Source organism: Simochromis diagramma, unplaced genomic scaffold (assembly GCF_900408965.1).
Source record: "Simochromis diagramma unplaced genomic scaffold, fSimDia1.1 OVJJ01000343.1, whole genome shotgun sequence".
Lineage (NCBI taxonomy): Eukaryota > Metazoa > Chordata > Actinopteri > Cichliformes > Cichlidae > Simochromis > Simochromis diagramma.
The window spans coordinates 12,693,507-12,716,079 of record NW_024386831.1 but is presented as its reverse complement, the minus strand read 5'-3'; the positions used below and the strand labels follow the sequence as shown (position 1 = coordinate 12,716,079).

The 22,573-nt window shown below is 42.4% G+C and overlaps 1 protein-coding gene across 11 annotated transcripts in view; it reads left to right on the top strand.

Moving 5' to 3' along the window:
* The window catches only part of dip2a (disco-interacting protein 2 homolog A), an 89,604-nt gene that overhangs the window by 36,273 nt on the left and 30,758 nt on the right, over positions 1 to 22,573 (top strand). For 10 of the 11 annotated variants that reach the window (XM_040027938.1, XM_040027937.1, XM_040027936.1 and 7 more), the window contains exons 2-4: positions 17,103 to 17,174; positions 21,635 to 21,754; positions 21,844 to 21,963. In XM_040027938.1, the coding sequence (XP_039883872.1) occupies positions 17,103 to 17,174; positions 21,635 to 21,754; positions 21,844 to 21,963 (312 nt within the window). The other variant, XM_040027940.1, reaches the window with a different exon arrangement.

Sequence of the window (22,573 nt, the reverse complement as noted above, 5' to 3'; positions counted from 1 at the left end):
CTTCTCTCGTTCACAAACTCTCCCATCTATCCACCCGCCCACCCTCTGCGCTGGCCCACATCTGCACTCTCAGCACTCCAGTTTCACATAAAGAGACACTGCTAGTTTCTAAGGGACGTGTTTAACTGCCTCTGCCGTCAGTAGCTACTCCTGTGTTCAAAGGTTTAACGCATTAGTGTTGATATCGATGTTTGGCTCATGCTCTCATTAGCAAAATGCAAGTATAAATAGCAAAGCACATCTAAATCAGCAATACGAGATTGAAAAACCTTTAATAGAATAGTGGCGCCTTTCCAATACTTTCCAATATTTATTACTCCTGTTTTGTGTCAGATTGCAGGAATATGAAAGGAGTCAAATTATTTCATTGCATTTTTTTCTGTTTTTCTTTTTAACTAAATTTAAAAGGAAAGCGCGTCCTGTTTTTTTTTTTTTTTTTTTTTTTTTTTTTTTTTTTTTTTAATTGAGCTTTATCTGCATAAACATTAATAAATGCAGAAGCTTGTGCACCTTTTAACCTTTACCTGCAGCAGATTACCCATTCATTCATGCACTCAATCTTTCAAAATAGCAAAGATTATCATTTCAGCACAGCTGTAAACACGCTGATGATGGCTACTTCTTGTTAGGTCAAGAGCCCGCTGTTTTGTGTCCGAGTACCTCTTCGCTTGTGCTGCGGAGCTAAAGTGATTGGTTTTTTATAGCTTGGCCTTTGTTGAAGAGAGCTGATCACACAGAGCTCAGCTTCATTAAGAGCTCACTCATTAGGAAACACGCAAGCACTGTGATAGACGAGCGCAGGCTGAGTGCTGCCACTTCCCATGCAGTCACACATACACGCAACCGAATGCCAGGTTTCCTGATACAGCTCAGCCTTTCGGGCTTTATATGACGGTATTGGGTGCTGTCTCCAAGTTGCTTGTACTTGGAGGCAATTTATCTCACACACTCATTACAGAACCCAGAGATGCCCCGGGCCATGGTGAAATTAGGCTGGTACAGTCAGGAATAGAGGTATAATGGGGTGTTATTCATGAGAGTTTTTACCCCTGAAAAATGATTCTCAGTTTTAAGTGATGAAACAGTTTTGATAGATCAACTCCATATTCAAGTGTGGCAAATAAGTAGCACCCTGGGACACACAAAAACCTTCCCAAAACAAAATTGAATCCACACATTTGGATGTCATGTGGAGTTTGTTTAATGACTTTCTAGGTGAAAGAGGACAGAAGAGGACGATCTGAAGAAAGTCTGAGAGGCGATGGCGTGGGAGCTGCGCATCCCTCTAGCACCCTCTGTTGGACGGATTAAACAAAAGCCCGCCTCTGTTAAAATGTCAGCGTGCTCTCGGGTTGGCACAGGAGCGCCACTGTATTCCCACTGCTACCCAGTTGTGTGCAGATTCAGTTTGTCTCAGCAAAATGGATGTGCCATGGTGATGTTGGTTTGATTGTCGCTTGGGGGCAGACAGTGTGAATATGTAAAAAGTGTGTGCTTAGAGAGTGCACACTGATGCACGTTTATGTCTGCCTGCATGTGCGGTAGTGGTTGTGGTTGCTGTGCCACTGACTAATGGACTCATTAGAACAGGAGCTCTGCACATGTGCTCCAGCTGGGCTCTCCTCAAGCTTCCTTTGCTCTCATTACCTCTTATTGTATATGTGTGTGTGTGTGTGTATGAGAGCAGTTGCAGACTGGTGACAAATTAAAGGAAAAATCTGAACCCTTGACCCCCCCAGAGTGAGGGATGCGGTGGCTTTGTTATGCTTTGGTCTGTATTTTGCAGGCAAGGTTTTGTTAGCTTTCCGGTGACTAAATATCAATGTTGTGAGTGATCTCGCTTTGTTCTGTAATAAAACAATGTCCCCATCCACAGCATGTGTAGAGTCACTCAGTGGTTTAAAGGATAGGAAGATGACATGAATGCCACGCTGTGACTCCTACAGATCACCGGACAATAACAGTAATTCTCAGACTCCGGTATTACGAATCTCAGAAGCTGAAAGAATGTTTCCCCCTGCTTCTCAAACCTCTGAGCAGCAACCAAGCAGTGAGAGATCTTGAACTCTGACTGTACTTGAGGTGCGTTCTTTTCATGTAATTTGTAAGCATGTAATGTGTGTGGTGGTGTTGGGGTTGACAGGTAGAGAGCGAGAGAATTCACTCATCAGAGATGCTAGAAACACGTGCAAACCTCCAAAAAGGATGGAGGATGGAGCCCAATATTACTAGATGGTGCAATGAAGATTAATGAGGAAAGCAGGGAGAGAGAGTGTGTGGGAAGACACACAGCAGATGGCCTCAGGTCAGAGTTGAACCAAGGCCGCTGCATATGGGCACCTGCTCAACTTGTGAGCTAAACAGGTGCCTTTAGCCCAATATTATTGTTATGTGTAGTTAGGATGATGAGTGGTTAGGAAGTTGGCTTGAAAAGAAAATGAAAGCAAACTTCAACATAGCCTAAAGGCCCAACAACAACACAAACATGAACAGGAGCAGTCCACTTGACAAGGTTGTTATAGGAATGATGTGTCATTGTAGACCTCAGTCTGGTAGTCAGTGGGTGGAACCACTTTACCCTGAAAGGACCTACGCAGATACATGTTGTGTGAATCGTAACTCTATCTACATTTGAACTATCAACAGTAAGAGGAGGTGTGAAACAGAGAGGGTGGTGGAAAATATTCTCACTCCGGGTGGCCTAAAGCTGTAGTGCACATAAATATAATTGGGCTATTCAACTTTGAATTGTTGCTTCAGAAATGTAGTCACGCTACTCTTGATGCTGAACTCAACTTTGCAGGCTGTGTTTACTCCAATATGTGTTCTTCTCCTCCTGCAGCAGTAAATATCTTGTCCGAGGGCAACCAGATGTTCTAGCCGGTCCTGGTCTTGTTAACAGCAGCTGTGACAGTGTTGAGTCGTGGTGTTAAAATTTAAAAGGATTAAGTTTGGCCATGAGAGCACTTTCACTGTCATGCTGAGCTGCTGGAGGGCAGCCGGAGGCAGTTCAGTTGGTTGTGTTGTGTTGTGGAGAGAGTAAAATTGCCAATTTGGTGCATTATAGATGAACAACCGCGTCCTTATACGGGCTGTAAAGTGAGTACGGGAGCATATGGCAACAAAAGTTTTTTTAAAGAGTGCTCTAGCTTGGTTTTCAACGTAAGACTTTTCCCAATTATATGTTCAGCATTGCTGCATAAGCTGCGGAGGATGGGCACTGTTAACTTGACACAGGCGGACATAAAAAATTAAGCAGGGTGAGAGGAAGGACAGAGGGAGAGGAAGCGAGTGTAAGGAGGAAGAAAAAGTTGTTTACTTGGTACCATGTGACACAAGCTTTAATCCTTACTTTTAAAAACATGGAAAAATCCAGAAAAAGTCTGAAAGGAAATTAATTTTCAGATTGATTTCTCATAATCGGCTTAATTTTAAACACCCTTTTGCTTAATTTCTCTGCAGAGACATAACTGCAAAGTAAAATGTCAATACAAACAAGGCGGTTTGTGAGCACAACACGAACAAAAAGACAAAGTCTGCAGAGCGTGAAGGAGGGGTTTTGATACTTTCTATATTTGTAGGTGTTGGAGCAGTGTGTTTGTGATATAGTGTGGACAGGAAATGGAAGGAGAGGAACAGATGGTGTTTGAGAAGAGGTGAGGCTTGGTCATCCTGTCCAGCGCCTGGGGTGATCATGCTGTTTGTGTATGTCAGACAGAAAGAGCGAATCTCTAAAAATCCTGTAGCTTAGATATGACTAAAATAGTGATTTGACTCATCGTTACATTTGCTTATTGAATAGTGGCAGTTGCTTGGGGTAGCTTGTAATTGTGAGGATCAGGATAGTGGAAAATCAAATTCCTTAACGCATGCATATACGCTGATCAGGCATAACATTATGACCAGTGACAGAGGAAGTGAATAACACTGATTATATCACCATCGCGACACCTGTTGATAGGGCTGTGCGATATGACCAAAATCTCATATCACGATATAAGAATTTTATCGTCCGATAACGATATAAATCACAAAAATGTAACATTTTCTGTAAATTCTGTGAATCTAGACTTGCGGGAAGTGTTTCCAGCTGCGCGTCATGTACCTGGAGTCGAGTGTTTTAACCTCTGTATGAAACTATACATTTTTAGACATAAGTTGTAACGGCCGCCGTTTTCTTTGTGAGTATTTATTACACGGTGTGCTGCGGGGAAAAGCCTGTTCTAATGTTTGAGTCTAAGGTTTATTTTTTAGCACCTGGCGGCTCTTCTTTACTTCTCATCGGTAAATAATCTGCTCTTTCACGTGATTCAGTTTATTTTGAAAAGTCTCAACAGGATCTTGAGCTTTATTGTGAAAGGTTTATGTGGAACATAAACAAGCGGACACGCGATGCTGTTACCGTCCTTGTTGCTAACCACAACACATACAAACAGGCACTTGTCCATCTGTAGTGTGGTTATATTAAATATAAGAGAAATAGCGAACTTTAAGAAATTAATATAGCCACTACAGTGACCATCAAAACTATGAAAAAATATTGCCGTAAAGAGTTTATTTTGCAACACCAGGAAACAGATGATAGCTTAAAATGAAACTGAAACTTATATCGTCATCCGATATATATCGTTATATCGAACAGCCCTACCTGTTGGTGTGGGTGGGATATTGTAGGAAGCAAGTGAACATTTTGTGCACAAGGTCAATGTGTTACAACAACATGGATTTGGAACAGGGTCATGCCAAGACTCGCTGATGCAGCACGTGAGGAGCAAAGGTTGACCCCTGTCAACAGATGAGCTACTGTAGCTCAAATTGCTGAAAAAGTTGTTGCTGTTTGGCTGTTTGGTAGAATACAGAGTGCATCACAGAGTGAATCACACTTCTGCATCACGTGGATGGCCAGGTGTGTCGCTTACAGGGGGAACACCTGACACCAGGATGCGTTAAGGGAAGAAGGCAAGCCAGCAGAGGCAGCGTGATGCTTTGGGCAATGTTCTGCTGGGAAACCTTGGATCCTGCCATCCATGTGTATGTTGCTTTGACACGCACCAGCTAACTAAGCACTGTTGCAGATGATATACACCTTTTCTTTGAAATGGTATTCCCTGATGGCCCTGGCGTCTTTCAGCAGGATAATCCGCCCTGACACAAAAGAAAAAAGGTTCAGGAATGGTTTGAATGGCAATTTAGCATCTTTGGGATGTGTTAGACAAATAAGTCTAATCTATGGAGCCCCCACACCATAATTTAATGTACTTGTTGCTAACATCTTGGTGCAGCCACCACAGTACACCTTCGGGGGTCTGGCTGAGTCCATGTTTTGATGGTTCAGGACTCTTTTGGCAGCAACAGGAAGGTCAACACAATATTAGACAATTTCTCATAATGATTGGTGTACAATGCATATTAGAAAAGAAGTGCAGAAACTTTATTTGTTCAGTCAAACAAACTTAAACCGAACAGTGGAGTTGCTGTTATGAAAGTGTTCTAATATTTATAATTATAAATATTAGAACACTTTCATCTTCACAGCTTCACTGTCAGAGCTATTACACCTGACATTATTACAGGCTACAGCTTGTTAGTTCATTAGGTCTTTGTTCTGCTAGAAAAGCATCTTCCTTGTTCCCTGTATTTGCAGAATAGATTCACATTTGTGTAAATTTGATGAACTGAAAAGAGGCATTTTATATATATGATGCCAAGAAAGTGCTTCTCTATATTTGCCTATTGAGTTCAGATATAACCTGTTTTTATCACCTCTGCAACGCTGGCTGCATGTGTTGTTTGCGAGTAGGCAGTGTTGTGCTGTTTATAGCTCACGGTGAATGGTGTTTCCGTTTGTTTATTTACAGAATTATAACAGGATGCAAACAAAGAATAATAGCTACATTAGGGTTCGTGCTGTCAGCCAAAGCAAACAATTTAAAATCATTTCTCTGATCGCCAGAAAGTGGTTGTTTTTCTTTAGTATTTGTTGTTATTATGGATTGAACATATAATAGAGGAATCAGAGAAAAGGATCCCCTAATAAATGAAGTGAAAATAATTTTTAGATGCTGCTCCAGTTATGAGATTAAAAATCAAACCAGGCCCACCTTTCCAGAAGAGGTGACCTCTGGACATAACCGCGCTCCTTGCAAAACAGTGCTAACCACTGTGGCTTCATATTCATAATTATGTTTGGCTGTATTTGTTCCACATTATGTGTCCACCTGCTCGTTCTGTTGACCTGCACCGTTGCTGTGTTTATCCTCTCTCACCTGGACACGCCCGCTGTGCTCTCTCTAAAGAGCTACGGATATATTTGGAAACATACCATTTCACATCTGTTGTGATGACAGGAAATAATGGGCCGATGGTATGTTTCTTTGTTGGACGGGTAAACAGAGGCGCATACACAGTTTCGTGCAGCCACACACTGATGCTGGGCTTTCTACCAAGACCCTGTCATGAATCACAGGCGAGGAACAAAAGACCTTGCCGTGCGGCTTGTTAGACTTTGACCAGGGCTAGTTAGCTTTCGCCCTGACGTACCGGTGCACATCCAGCACTTCTGCAAACACCGTGCGCTGCGTCTCTGACACTGCAAAGTGTATCTGCGTGCACGCCCATTAATTGGATTGCCACGGTGCCCGTGTGTCGATGTTTTTTGTGTATTTGTGCAAACACGCCCAACGCTCTCCCACCCGGCTGTCCCTCGCTATAGCGAAAGTGTTTATGTATGTGTGTGTACATGCAAGGAGCTTAATGGCTAAGCTTGTGTCAAGCCTGTGAAACATGGGTATTCATATGGTAATAAGCAGGCAAAGAAGCAGACAATAAATCTCATTTTATCCTATGAGAGGTGAGCCACAGAGCTGGGAGCTTAAGATGGGACACTATCCGACTCATATCTCAAACGCCAGGGATACAGGAGTTTCTCATCAAAGAGGCTGATGCTGCATTAATCTGCTTTTGCTAAAGAGGTGGGTGATACCATCAGAGAGAGGAAAAAGTTCTGTATTATGGTAGTAGTCTGCAACTGTGACTGTTTCTTAGGAACCTAAAACAATCTTGTCTTGTGCAGAAATTCCAGTTCGTTGCTTTTGAAAAACGGCTCGGGTTATTTAAAATGTGGGGCAGAGGGAATGCATGGTGCATGTGGGGCTGCAGTGTTTTCCCACTGGGAAACTTGACTTAGAGTTAGTGAAGACAGGTTGGTTCAGTCTCCAGTTAGTTAATTGCCACTATTTTTGCTCTATTGTGCTCACCACCGCAGCACTGCTCTCTCCGTAATAACACCATCAAGTTGGATGTGTGGGCCGGATGACAGCAGCACACATGATTTCCTGCAGCATCGAGAGCCACTGCTGGCAGAGAGGATTTATAAGCATGTTACTGGAAAAGCGAGCCATCAGGGAGTGCAGAAAGGCTGGCACTTTGGAGCTAAACATGTGAAGTACAGGCAGTTAGTCCATCACCAGTGGTGCTCGTTGACTGTGAAGACGTTCTTGTGTTTCAGGGCAAACGCTCTGCTTGGAGGCTCCCACACTGGTCACGCTTGTCACACAGATATCTCGCTCTACAAATCACGCACTTCGAGTGGCGCGCATGCTAAAACACAGGCAACATAAAAACACTCCCCAAAAGAGACTGCATTTATTTATTTTAACACCCGAGCTCTGCAGAAACTGCATGATATATAATTACCATTGTTTTATTTTGACAGCTATAAAATTAGTTTCTTTGACTTGCTCTTGTCGGAGCTAAAACCTTTTAGCGGGCTTAAATTGAAAAGTAAATGTGAGCAGAAAATTACAGTCCAACAGGAATACACTGTAGACTTATTGATTACTTTCACCATCAGCACAGGTATTGTAGCAGCTTATTGAACTGTGTGTACAGTTGCGGTGCGTGACATGTGGGTAGGACCGAAATAGACGCGTGTTTGCACATCGTGAAACTCTGGCTGAAAGCCAGAATAGCAGCACATCGCTCAGAGTGCAGCTCAGTCAAGCCTGCGTGTCATGTGTCTTAATGGAGCTGAGATTAATATGTTTGGACTGCAGCCAGGGGATGCTTGCGAAGACCCTCACTGGTACAAAGCAGTTCCTGACACTTTATGCTAACAGTACGAGCCTAAACCCCAAATCTTACTTTAAGTCTGAGACTAAATTGCAACTTTTAAAACGGCAAAAATGCCTCACTTCCCCAAGAATGTCGTCATTCTGAAAATGTGCACACACACACTGAGGTGACCGGTTCACTCCGTCTTCCCCAGGGCTTCAGGCTTTCAATTTAACATAAACTAATCACCACGCTGTGTCAGCTTTTACATTTTTGTGTGTTCGCGTGTGTGCGCCGGCCTGACCCCTGCTCTGCTTTGGTATTCGCTCTGGAATTGATCTGCATCTGCTTCTTTGTGGGAGCTGGTGGAAGCGTTTTGCGTGTGTTCCTTTGATGTGTGCGCGTACAGTATCAGTGTTTATTTGTGACTGTTAATTATGCCCCCCCACCCCGCTGCCCTCCCTCTCTTGTCTGCTACCCCCAATCAGTGCACAGCTGCAGGGCCCCCCTGTGTAAGGCAGCGCTGCATCTAATGTCTTATTATTCACGCTGTCTGTCTGCTCACCAGCCGCACAGAGCCTGGGGGATGGAGGGGGATTTTAGGCTCTCAGTGTGTGTGCATGTGTGATGAGGGGGTTATGTATTAGCAAAGTGGTAATGGAGGGTTTGTTCGGTTTCCTAATTCGTTGGCACTACTTAATTAAAAGAGATACGACAGTGTGATTGAAGCTGTTGATGGATGGAGACCGAGAGACGCCCAGGCGGTTTAGGATCATGGTTGTCTGCGTGCGTGTGCGCGCCTCTCTCAGCATGTGTGAAAGGAAGAGGAAGTCATTACCTTTTAATCATGTCCTCTGTTATTCCTCCTTTTTCTCTCTCCTCTCTTTTCTCTCTTCATCCTCCTTTCTGTCTTGAAACTCTCCCCAATTTCCCCCCTTTCCCGTTTTTCCAGCTGGCTCTCAGTTTCAAGCTCCTTGTCATCCTCAGTCAACCCATGTCTCTTTTCTGCAGCACTTATCCTTCTTCCTTCCAACCCTGACTGTCTTTAACCTTCCACAAGGATGCGTGCCACATGAATGATCTTACACTGTGCATTCGTGTCATTCAGCCTGTCTTGAGCTGTTCAAAATAATAAATGTTCAATCGCATCTTCTTATTGCCTCGAGGTTGGGTTTTTTTTTTTATTTCTTTTTTTGAAAGGTACGACATTGGAGTGTGCAGCGGGAAGCCACATTGAGCATGCGAGTCAAAATAATTTGGTCTGTTATTGCTAAACTCTCGTCCAGTGTACAGTGCAATAAAAAAAAAAACTAGACTATACACAGTACTGTGCAAAAGTTGTGAGTCGCCCATCATCTTTTTGTATTTTACTTCCAAGGAGCCAGACTTGCTTGCAATTGTTTTGTTTTTTTTAAAGTAGTCTTGAGCAACGGTTCTCCAGGTTTTCTGAAGGTTTTTCTGTGGACATTGGCTGCTTTTTCAGTCATTTTCAGTCCAGTTAACGCTGACCTATGAATCATTCATGTATAATAAAACAAAGTCAAAGTAAAATTGATTTATATTGCACAGTTAAAACAACAAATGTTGACCAAGGTGCTGTACAATTAAGATAATCAAAAGAAATAAAAGCATAGGGAAACATGATAAAAGTTAAGAAAAAGAATGATAAAAATAGAAGATTTGAGTAAGAAGTAAGATAAATAAAAGTAATACAAACTCCGATCTCCTCTGTGCTTTAATCTGGACCTCGGGACAGCCAGGAGCAATTGATCCGCAGACCTCAGTGATCTTGCAGAAGTGTACCAATTTAAAAGATCGGAAAAATAAAAGATCAAAAAATAAACAAGTACTAAAATCATAAGACAACTTTGTTCAAAATTGGTTATTTGCCGTGTCTTCAGGCACGTTGTTACAAAATCTCTCACTAAAGAAAGAATTTGAAAAATGTCAACGATAACACGGTTTGGCAGGCATTCGATAATATTTTTGCACAATTAAGGTGATTCCCAAAGAGCTACAGTGTTAGCTGAAATATCCGGTATATCTCAGCATGGTGTCTAGTATGTCCTTAAAAAGTTTGTTGAAACAGGACAAGTGGAGGACAAGAGCACAAGTGACAGGCCTAAAAACCGAACTACAGCCGATGAACAGTATCTGACAGTCTTGTCCTTAAGAAATAGGGAAAAATCCAACAAAGACCTGACAGATGCATCTGGCCCTTCAGTTGATCCCACCTACTGTTCTCCTCAACATCATTGAAGCAGTGTGGGATCATCTTGACAGGGAACTGAACAAAAGGCAGCCAACATCTAAAGAAGAGCTTTGGAAGTCCAACAGAAAGCGGTGCAAGAACAACCCTGGTTACCTCAAAAAACTGGAGGCAGCACTTTGTGCCTCATGTATCACAAACAGCCTCTAACTTTAGGTATAGCTTCATATTTATACATATTCTACTAACCTAATCAGGGCTTTTCCCTAAATTAGAGGGATTGTGGAGCGCAATTATGCATGTGTCTGCAGTTTGTACTAAAGGCAATGACTATTCCTAGATGATTAATAATGTCTCTTAAACTTTTCTTCTCTTAAAATTGATCAAAAACTCCATTAACACAGCAGCGTGAATGTAAGTTGCGTTCATTCGTGAGCGATCTGCCTACAAAAATGATTTCTCAACCACCTTTTGTCAAATAGGTGGTAAAATCCAGTCGACTAAATATATTATCATAAATACAAAAATTGCCGTTAAATAGTTACTGTTTTCCTCAACAATAACTGAAATTACTAATTTGTTACCAAATTGTTCCTCAATTAACTTTTATAGTCAAATCAATCAATCAATTGACAATTTTTCATGTATAAATTCATAATAGTTTCATTAGGTTGAATAGCCTGTGACCAACCTAAAATCTATGCAAAAAACAGGTGAGATGATCTACTGTCTTTTATTGTGCAAGCGTGCATGTGTGTGTGTGTTTACTAATCCAGGTTCATTAGTGTGCATTCTCTCAAGCAATAATGCGCTTAATTATATTCAGGTATTCATTTAAACTCGCTGCCATAGGGCGAATTGGTAACTAAATCCTACAATGAAGTACTAATGTGCGCACACAGAAGGCTGATAAGCCCGGTGGGACTGCTGTCTCCCAAAAAAAAAAAAGAACTTTAGAATAAAACAGAATAAAAAGGGGACAGCTTTTTCCTCTGAATCAAAGGTAAACCTAATCCTACCCCAGCATAGCTTCTGTTTCCCTCGAAAAATAAGGCAGAATTGTCCAGGAAGCAATGTTTTTGGAAATTGCAGTCTAATTTCTACAAACAGAGACGGGGTGGTTGTGTATTTAAAGGCAGGCGTGATCTGGCTGTCCGTGTGGATGCGTGTAGTTACAGCCACCCTCTAACACTGCTCAGAAATCTAAGGCTGTGGTTTCCTTCAGAGGCAGATAACCATTTTTGTGTACTGTAACATGACCTGTATGGACGTGTTGTAACAGGCCAGCAAACCTTCGTTATAGTTGTACAGTGTGTGAGAGGCTGGTATGTGGGAAGGTGGGGGGCAGGGGTCTGCTTTTGACACCCTAATCCTGTAGCCTAACGTGGCTTTGTAGAGACCTTAGCTGGGAGGAGAAACAAGGGATGGAGGGAGAGAGAGCAAGAGGGGGGAAAAAGGAGGGGTGTATCAGGGGCAGTGGAATGAAGAGGGGGTGTTGGGAGAGATGGGTTTTGAGAGAGGGCGAGAGGGAGGGGAGTGATATGAAGGCAGGATGAGGGTGATGGGGTTTGTTCATTCCTCCTGCTCTCACTATGAAAGGAAACAAAGGATGCTGAAGGGCCTGACTTATGACAGCAGGACTTCTTAAGAGTTTGCCTGGTAGCCCGTTTTAGCTGGTTAGCCTTGACTGCCTGAAATCTGCCGCTGGCCTCTTCTTCTGCTGCCCCTCCATCTCTCCATCTGTGCTGAAGACATCTCCTCGCTTCTCTGCATCTGGCTTCTGCATGTGAGTGAATCAGCCTCTCTTTCTGTGTGTGTGTGTGTGGTTTAGTTTAATACGGGTCGGCTGTGGTCTCCGTACACTTTATCCTTTTTATTTTACTTTTTCTCCCTGCTGCTCGCTTAGTGTTTTTGTCTTCTAGACGTCCTATTAAGCTAGACGTGTGGTCGAGCCTGTGGTGCGCTGCTCTGTCTCCATCTATCCGTCTATCTCATCCTCGTTTTGTGTCTGCGCTCTGTTTTCTCAGCAATGACGGGAATGTTTTCTAAAAAAAAAGAAAAAACAGGAGAAGATACTCATTTCAGCTCAGCTGATGACAGGAATAATGCCCCAAACAGGTCACTTTGGCTCCTCAAATGATCAGCTGCAAATATGCAGTGAGAAAGTGACGAGATTTAAACGTCTGTTTAGGGTAAAGCTTAATCCACGCGTGGAAAACTGACAGTTGTTTGCCAGAGAGCTAATGCTAAGTGACAGCTGGCCACATCTGCTTTTTGCTGGAATCATCACACGAGCCTAGAGAGCAAATGCCGTCCTGCCTAAATATTTAGCTGTGGATTTCTGCGGCTGAAGGGCAGACGGCTTGATTGCTGGCTTGGCAGCTGCGTTGGCACATTGAGGGTCAGACTGACATTACGGATGGGTGGGGCCACCTACTTGGCTGGCGGTCACTTCAGAGAGGGTGGGCGGGTGGTGCAGACGCACAAGGGGTTTAATTATTCGACTGCTGGTTGGGGGGAAAATGGACACATTTGTACAGCATTAATCACCACAGCATATGTTTATCGATATGGTTAATAAAGCTTCCCCATGTTCCATCTACTCGAATGGAAGACTTTTTCTTTTTGCCTTTTCTGGTATAATAAAACGAATATATTTGATTCATCAGTCAAAGCAAGCTATAGATAAAAGGCATTTTATCAAGAGGTTACGATGGACCTCTCAAATATTAGATGCTTTTTTAAAACCAAATTTTTAAAATTGACTTTTAAACCAGGCTGAAATGTTGTATTTTTTTTTTTCATGTTTTTTTTATTTCATTTTAAAATGTGCTTATAAATGAAGTCGACGCACATTTTTCTAATGTTTTATGAATCAAACTATTAGCTGATTCATTAAGAACGGTATTAGGAAGCTGAGGTAAGAAAAAACTCAAAACATCTCAATCTGAGAACCACAAACAACAGAATCAGACTCTATGTAGGTCGAGACATGTTATCATGTGCTTCTTTCCCTGGTAGACTCATAGCAAAGCAAGCACACAGTCTGCCATCTACACACACACACACACACACACACACACACACACACACACACACACACACACACACACACACACACGCACACTCAGAGCTGCTGTCTTTCCTACTTAGTTTGTTTGCTCGAGGTTTTGCACGTGAAAGTGATACCAAAGGACAGAGTTGAGAGCCTGAGTTGACACCTTGGATCTAAAAGAAAAGACAAAAGGATGGGTTTGACCTTACAGATGTACCGTTACTCTTCACATTAAAGTAAATCAAAGTTTAATTATATATATCCCTGATTTGCTGGTGCTGGCTTGTAGTGGAATGTGCTGCGTTTCAGTATCTCTCCCACCTGATTGAAGAGCTCCATCTGGGGAGATGCAGGGCAATTCTCTAATGGGCCTCATTGGAGAAACGTCTCCAGTCAGTAGCTATCAGTCAATTATGCTCAATAGCCATCAGTCAATTATAGTCCATAACACATAGCAGAGAACAGCAGGCTCTCTCTCTGTCACTGTTCAGCATGTCACAAGATTGGCCATCTATCCTTTTTTTTTTTTTACTCCCCCCAAATTGGATTCAGGCCTGGGTGAGAGGAATGTTGACCGTAATAGCATCGGGTAATGTGCCAGGAAAAACAAAGCTTATGGCCTGAGATGAATGACATTTTGTCACTTCAGATGGATGAACGTTAGCTTCATGTCTAGCATTTATACTTCGAAAAAAAAGAAAAAATGGGGCAGAGATATCACTCTGTTGTTTTTATTTTTCTCCTCTGGGAAGCTGGAGACATTATTTGAAACGAGAGAGTGTCTAGAGATAACAACATGACAGGGATGGTTAGTATGTGTGGACAGCGACCCCTCAGCGGTTGAGATAAAGGTGAAGAGGTGATGGTGGAGGGGTGAAGTGGGAAAAAAGAGAAGGTTTTCCAGCTGAGCCCCCTGTCTTTCTCATCCCTTCCTCTTATGTTTTATTTATTTATTTATTTTTGGACACTGTCAAGTTCAGTTTTTGTCTCACCTCCCTGGTGCATTTTTGGAGTTGTAGTCTTTTCTTCACTGCTCAGTACACGGCACTGTTGTAAGTGCAGAAGGTCAAAGGGGGTCAAAAAGAGCGTTTGCCCTTTTGCTGTAAATATACTGCAAGTTACTGTGAATCCATTGTGGCTGTGCAGTGTAGCATAGATGTTACGTTACCCTCTGTTCATCTTTCCATCTGTCTCCGCCCCTCCACCTTACTATCCTCGCCCTGCTTTGTTATTCCCCAGGCAGCAGGCCACATATTGACCCTTGACCCCTCCCGTTTTCCTCTTATGGAGGCAGTCAAAGATCAGACAGAAAGGGGAAATGAAGTGTCTGTCTGAACGATGCACATATGTGCAAACATATGCAAACTCACACACACATACACACTTAGATTAGACATATTGTAATGCCTTGGTGCCTCAGCCTTTGTTTTGCTTTTTAGATTCGATTTAGGAGGTCACTGTCGCTCACTCAATACCTCCATATGTAATGACTATGCTGTTTGTTCCCAGATCAAAAGATTAGCTTCACTGAGACATAACTTGATGGATCGGGGTGTGCTAGGGCCTGCTTGGCCACTGAGGCTGAGAATTTGGAGCTGAGAATAGCCGTCCATTGTGTGCTTGTCAAGCTGGTTGGCTGCTGTGGTGTGCAAACTCAGACAGGCTGGCACACACGCAGACACGTACTGATGCACGAGCACACAAACACACACAAACTGAGAACTTATCACCAGAAAGAGTCAGTGTCAGGTCAGCCGACTCGGCCCGTGGACAGCGCTGTATTGTTGCTGGCCTCTGTCTGTCCTGCACATTTAACAGTGCAGGCATTCTGCGGTTACTGGTGACTCAGGACCAGCGCGCTGCGCGGCAACCAGTGGGACCAACAACACCTGCCCTCACACTGTCGCACTGTTGTGTTTAAGAGGCTTAAAGACCAACAAGCAAAGCGAGCCACGGGAAGACTTTGTTAGAATAACCGCAACATTACTAAATACATTTCTAAAGTAGATGCACAGAAATGGGATGCACTGTGTGACCAGGCTGAAGTTAAACAATATTGACCTTTTCTGAGATTGTATTAAAGAGGCAAGATCCATGAATATTCCCTAAGGTAGAATCACACGAGAGGACGTTTAATCAAGTTTTTTTTCCCAGATAGCTTTATGGTGGACTAAATCCTTTACACTTGACATCCAACCTCATGACCCCAACTGAGAGCCTATAGAAATGGATTTAAAGAGCACAGTGTGATATCTATTCAAGTGCCAAAACCCAGTGGAAGCTGATATGGAAATCTTCCTTTGACTTTTATGTTCATTACTAAAGGGTTAAAAGAAGAATATGTTGCACCAAGTGTCTGCTTGGCTGTACAAACAGCCTGGATGTCTGTCAGGCACATTTTCCCCAAAGCACCTCCTCTCTTACAGTTTTGTTGCCAGTTCTGTTTGTTTACATCCATCTTCAGAGGTGTTGGAGCTTGTTATAGAGGTTACATGGAAGCATAACTGTGCACTGATGGTTTGTGTTTGAAGAGAGAAGCTGTCAGTCAGTCAGCCCTCTCTGATTGAATCAATGCGCCTTTTGTCAACAAAAGTCTCCACCCCGTCAGCCTCCTCCTGGCCCACAGCAGTGCCTGTTATACAGAAACACAATGACATTTTACAACCACGGAACCACCCATGAGCCAGAAACACTCCGAACTCAGCGACCTACTTTGCTGTCTTTTGAACAGACCTCATGTGGACACTGATGCCTTGCAACATTTTTGGCCTTTTGGTGACACTGTCATTTAGTGGTGGGTTCACTTTTTCTAAGCTTTTAAGTCACCCTGAAAAGATGCTGTATGTGATTTGCAGCAAAAAAAGGCTGAAAAGGCGTGGCTGGTAAAGAAATGTTGCAGATGGTCTGACCTTGGCAGAGCCCTGATCTGAAAATCATTCATTCAGTGTGGGATTACAAGTAGAGGGAGAAAACACTGAGATGGCCTAAATTAAAAGGACAGTAGCAAGTTTTTCATGCTTGCAAAGAAAAAGCCTTCAGTCACATGTAAAAATGTTGGAGAAGAGGTAGCCTCATCAAAGATTTTACTTTGATTCATGTTTTTGTGCTTTCATCACTTTGTGTGAAATTAATAGAAATAGGAAAACATATTCATGGCATTATTCTTTTATTGCTTGTAACATTGCACAGTTGAATACGACGTATGCGACGCATTAAGTACTAGCGTATACTATACGTTAGTGCTTAATGTAATACCTCGACCCTCTCTCTGTCTGTCTGCCTCCTTCTAACCTCATTTGCCTCTTTCTTCATTTATTATATTTAACTTCCAGGCATGGAAAAGCTTACGCATTGATACTCTTTTCAAATGTGACTACTAAATGACGCGCAGCCTCCGATCCTATTTAACATACTGTGTGGAGACTGACTGAGGCGGACTCGCGTAGTGCTGACAGCAGCATTTTTGACTTTTTGGGAAAATAATGAGGGGGGAAAAATTCCAGATGCATGAGTCAAATGATTTTTTAAATACCACTTCCTCAGCTGACACCACCATTGAGCAATTCAGAGGCAATTCTGCACACGAGCATACTTATCAGCTGTTTTTTTTTCTTTCTTTTTGAACTCTAGTGCACATGAACAATTAGGAGAGGGCTGGTCATTTGCAAACCCAACCTGCTTCTGGTGCTCTGTGGTGCCAGTGTAACCAGCCCGGCTGAGCTAATGACTCATCTCTCTCTCTCTTTTGCTCTCCCTCTCTCTGTTCCTCTGTCTCTGTCTGTACAGGGGACATCACTCAGAAGGGCTATGAGAAGAAAAGAGGCAAGCTGTTGGCACCGTACATCCCACAGATACAAGGTAAGGTACACAGGCCTGTGAGAAATTCTCTCTATTAGCATAGCAGTTAGCCCGGTGTCCCTACAGCAACAAACAGAACAAGGAATGGGATTTTAAAAGTTAACAATACAGAGTACAGGATGAGCTTTACTTTTAGGATAAACCACTTTGTAGTGGTGAGTCAAGCAAAACAAATTATTTTAATGAGTGGATTATCACAATTTAGACTTTACTCAGATGGTTAGGGGGTTCCTGTGATCTCTGGTGGTCATGTGACCCTTGGCTCTGTTAGCCCTCTGTCATACTGATTTAAAAACAAGAGGAGGAAGACACAATGAAGAGTATCTGAACATATTTTTTGATGCAGTTCCAGTAATGCAAATGCAGAGCTCTGCATTGTGTGATGATGCGTTGTTGTTCTTTATTTATTTTAGCCAGCTTGTGCATATTTGTGCTCACCAACCTGTGTTGGGCAGTAGGTGTTTGGAGAAGAGAGGCGGTGTGAAGTTCATCCGTGGTATTTGACTGGGCTGGGAGCTTCTTCTACTTTTTTGCATCCAGCGTGCTTCTTGCCCCTGATTATGCAGTCGTTTCTGTTGCTTCTGGCCGCCTATAAATCGAGGTGGTTTGCGGCGAATCCCAAAAAGGAGCTGCTGTCTGTTTGCTTCATGCTTCTCCTCTATCTATCTAGGGTCCAGAGGAGTTTTTGGTTTGGCCTGATCTCTCGACACCAAGCCTAAGTGGAAACCAGTCTGGTGTGGGCTCCTCGCACAAGGGTTTCCACTGAAGTTAGCAGGGCTGTTATTTAGCTTAAGGCGGATCATCATCTTCATTCTCCAGCTCCTTATTTCTTGTCATCACACGGGGCGGTGTGTTGTCTTTGTGTCTTTCATGCTGTAGTTCATTCAGTCTTTTTTTTTTTTTTTTTTAAATAAGAGAAGTTATAGATACAGAGTAGAAATCAGATTGCTTATGAGTCAGTGATATTCTTTATATACAACAAATGCACCTATTGGGATGAATAGATGTGTTGTTATTTAGTGCTGCTTCATTGAATCGGTGGTTAAGCCTTAGTAGCTGCACTGTTAAAGTGGTTAAGTAGACTATGTGTTTCTGCTGACCTCCATATACAATTTCATAAGCTGTTTTACTGCTTTATATTTCTGTTGTCATCACTTGTTTATATTTCACTGTTTGGGCTGCAAACTATCGCTGTCAGTGCTCGCTTCTCTGTGCAATAAAACTGGATAGCTTTCTTGTCTGTGTGTAAAAGAAGGTTTATTAGCATCAAATTAAGTTTCTAGAGAGAGCAGCCTTGAGTTAATTCTTTTTTTCATTTTCAGTTTATGAATACAGCCATTCGCTAAAGCACATTTGAGCCTTGGAAGCGATACACACGTCATCAACCACCATGCCGTAAGTAAGCGTTGGCATCAGACAGGTGGTAAAAATTCATCAGGGCCCACTGTGGACCAATAATGACATCTGCTGTGATGGAGCACGCCTCTTATTGGCTCAGTGTGGCGTGTGTCTGTAGTGTGTTCTGCCCAGCAACCGGGTCTGGTGTCCTGGCTTGTTTTATAGACCTGCTTCTTCTGGGAGGTGGGGGAAAGGCCGTCGCGTGACTGAGCTGTCAGAGCGGCTATATGAGGGACCAGCATATATTAATGTGTGCGTGTATCCATGCTTAGTGTGGCTTTATGAGTCAGACACCATGCGATGCATGTCTTTAAATGTCCTCAGGCTTTATTTTGTCTGTGTAATGTTTGAAACTCATGTTGTTTTGTAGGTTTAGTTAGAGCGTGTGAATGTTGCTCAGCTTTGCAGCATGTCTGTTGCTGCTGTCTGAGAGTTGCTGACAGTGTGGAGCTCACTGATCCCCCACTAAGCTGCCGCTGAAAAGCCAGGACGGCCTGATAGCTGACTGGCTGGGTGTCTGATGGAACAGCAAGCTAAATGCTGGTTCTAACTGGCTGCATGTGGTGTGGCCTGTCCCCAACAACCTGTTTACTAAATGGTAGACTGACGAGGGAAGCCACTCTGCGTGGTTCATTGGATCAGGTTAAAAGAGACCACAGCACCAGAAAAGCTCCAAAACTGACGACAGTCTGGTACTCAAGGTTATTTTTTTTGATGGAACTATTAATGTTGGCACTCATTTATCCATGTTTGGTTCTTCTTATGTCTCTCAGTTCAGTATTAAAGAACTGTCTGTTCTTTTTACACCACTCATTCAACTATAATTTAGAAACTGGTCCGTGTTATCATTTTTTTTTAATATATTTTATGTGTACAGAATAGTCAGTTAGGGATGTTGTTAACCAAAGAACATTTGATTGACAGAAAATTAACCAATTATCCAAGGAATTGAAAATGAACACATCATCTTTTGATTAACTAAACTGGAAAGGTCATTGAGTTCACTCTACCTGCTAGCCTTTTTAGCCTAAGCTAATTTTAAATAAACCTAAAATATAAATTTGCATTGTATGATGTTATTTGAACCTTTGTTATTTTATTTTAACCCTAGAAAACCAATGGGGTCAGAGCCGACCCCATTGGTTTTCTAGGGAAACCATGGGGTCAAATTTGACCCCATGGGTTCTCCAGGGTTAAAATGATGAAAATGGTTAAACAGTTTCCATCGTCATGAGAGGAGGCTTGGTCTAACCAACTGTAACCAACTGGATTCAGATCCAGATGTGACTGGATGCATCTGTAGGCATAAAACGACGATTAAATCAAACATATTAACATTAGTCTCCAGGTTGAATATAATAGCTTATTACAAACCCTGATATTTTCACATTTAAAAAGCACAAGTTGTTGTACTATTATAATGCAGAGGAGTTGTCTTGCTGCTTTTTAATGATATGTCAGACCGGCCCTTGAGGTGGGGTGTGTAATTCCCTCAATGTTTATTTACATGAGTGTCCAGATTTTCAGTAAACTGTCTGTAAACATTATGATTATTAGCGTTGCTCCTAGCCTTTTCTGGTACTCTATGACATGTTTTGACATGTATGTTAGGTAATCATGATTATAAAGTGGTTATCTATCAAGAGGTGTGTCTTGCTTCTAACCCTATGAGACCGGGGATAGGCTCCAGCCGCCTTGACTTTGAACCAGATAGGTTGAAGGCGATAGATATGGATGGATGACATGTTGGTGGATTGAATGAATGGATGGTACTTTTTGTTTTGTGCAGCTGTGCTGTCTGTAACTTTAGATTATTTGGCAGACATCTGATCCTAATTTATCTCATGCACAGAGACGGCTTGTTACTCACATAAAAATGTTTGTGTATTTATTCAGTTCTGTATTTGCAGCTTTGATGGTTTAATGTGCAGTGTTCAGGTATCACAAACTGGATGTTTCTACTCAAATGCATTTCTAAAGTGAAAGTGAAAATTGGCAGGAATCAGTGGAAACATGGCACTAGTTTGAATTGTTTTGTTTCTGAATTTTAACCTTTTTTTGTCTTGTGATGGGGAAAATGTAGTTATAAATCCTTGCATGTGGTGTTGATAGTAAAGTCTCTATCCCATTGTGCCTCCTGCTGTCCTTTAGTGCTGCTTAAAATAACATTTCAGTACACATTTTATTATTGATCATTTCTGTGTGCACTTAAATTTTAAACAAGAAGAAAAATTTGCTCTATTACACAATTGGGGATTTTATGCAAATGGTTCCCTGGCAACATGTCCATTGCTCACCTCCCTGTCAAAAAGTTCGCTGTTTTCAAACTTTGGATGTGCTTTACATTTACATTTATCTCATTTGGACTCATTAAGTCCTCTGCACTCATCTGTTGTTTTTAAGTTTCCCGTATTTATTTTCCCTCCAACATGCTTCTTATACATCCCATTGAGAGCATCAGAGGGAGAAGAGAAGCCAGTGGTAGGAAGATTACTAATGGAGTTTGTATTGTGACCTTCCTTCAGGCAGTAGTCATCAGTTTCCCCTCTGATGCTCACCACTACTTAGTTAATGAAGCTCAAATGAGGATTGCATAAGCCAAAGTGTGAATCACTGCCTGACAACCTCGTGCACAGTGAGGTTGCCTGGTTCGTGGGTTCGATAATTTTAGAACATTACAGTTAGAAGATGTTGTCTTTTTGACATTCATGGTGCTTAATCACCTCCTTCCAGTTACGTCTGTGTAATTTGCATTTTCCTCCTTTGGAAAACTTGGAGGCAGCTGAGAAGCAGTGAGAGAGGCTGGTTTAATTAAAGTGAATACTTTCTCAATTCTAAACTACTGCACTCAAACAGAGCCGTCTAAGTAGGGATTACCATTAAGCTTGTGGAAACTTTATCTAGTCAAGCAGTGTTGTGCACCATTGGTCTATGTCCAAGACACATTTTGCGTAGAGTTTGTTGGCACGTCTCTGTTATTGATATTGGTACACTGTTAAAGAACATATATATATTTTTGTTTCTGTTATAAACTATCTTCTCCCTGCCTTGTTTCTCTACAGGTGTAGATCCATCTCTGCAAATCGACAACAGGATCCAAGCCTCGTCCCAAGTTGCTCTTCAAGGTTCCAAATCCAACAAGTCTCGGGCTGCCAACACCCGGGATGAGCGCTTCAGATCTGGTAATCATGTTTCTGTACTGCCAAAAAGTTTTAAACGTCTTGTGTTTCTCTTTTATTCTGTAGCTAAGCCGAGTTAATGCGTTTCTTAGATCTGCACACAGAAGCCGTCCAAGCAGCTTTGGCAAAGTACAAAGAGAGGAAGATGCCCATGCCCTCCAAGAGACGGTCCGTGCTAGTTCAGTCTTCTGTAGAGGCATGCACCCCGCCAGGTGAGACCCCTGCTCCTTTAAATCACCTGCATCCCAGTTGGTTCTGCGCGTTCTCACTGGGTTGTTTGTTTGATATGTTCCCATGAGCTGTCGAGTGTAGGATGCTGAAACTCCATTGTGTCCACTGATCAAAAATGATGATGTCAAGCATTTGCTGCTGGAAAGAAAATATGCGGTTTGCTGAATGTGTCCATTCTTCGCGACTATAAAAGACTTGGTTCTGACCGTTGTGTTCCCAGAGAGACCTTCCTACACGAGTGGCAGAATGAATGCATAACCAGATTTTGAGCATCATCTTGAAATGTCGACCTTTTGCCTGTTTGCATAACAGTTTGTATTGTGTGGGCAGTTCATTAGAATTTATGTGATTTCACAGCTTTCCAGCAGCTTCTTGTTTTCCCAAGAGTTTCAGGGCCAAAAGAGCCTTGTGCATGTGTTGTTATCTTTCATTAAATAATCTGTAGGAGATTTTATAGAGGGCTTTTCAAACACTGCCGTGATTTTTATCAAGTGGGGGACCTTAAAACTTCAAGTCTTGGATAAAAAGAGAGGACACAGCGGTGGAGCAAGTAACCGGATTAAGAGCTCAGACACAGTGGTGTGAATAGAA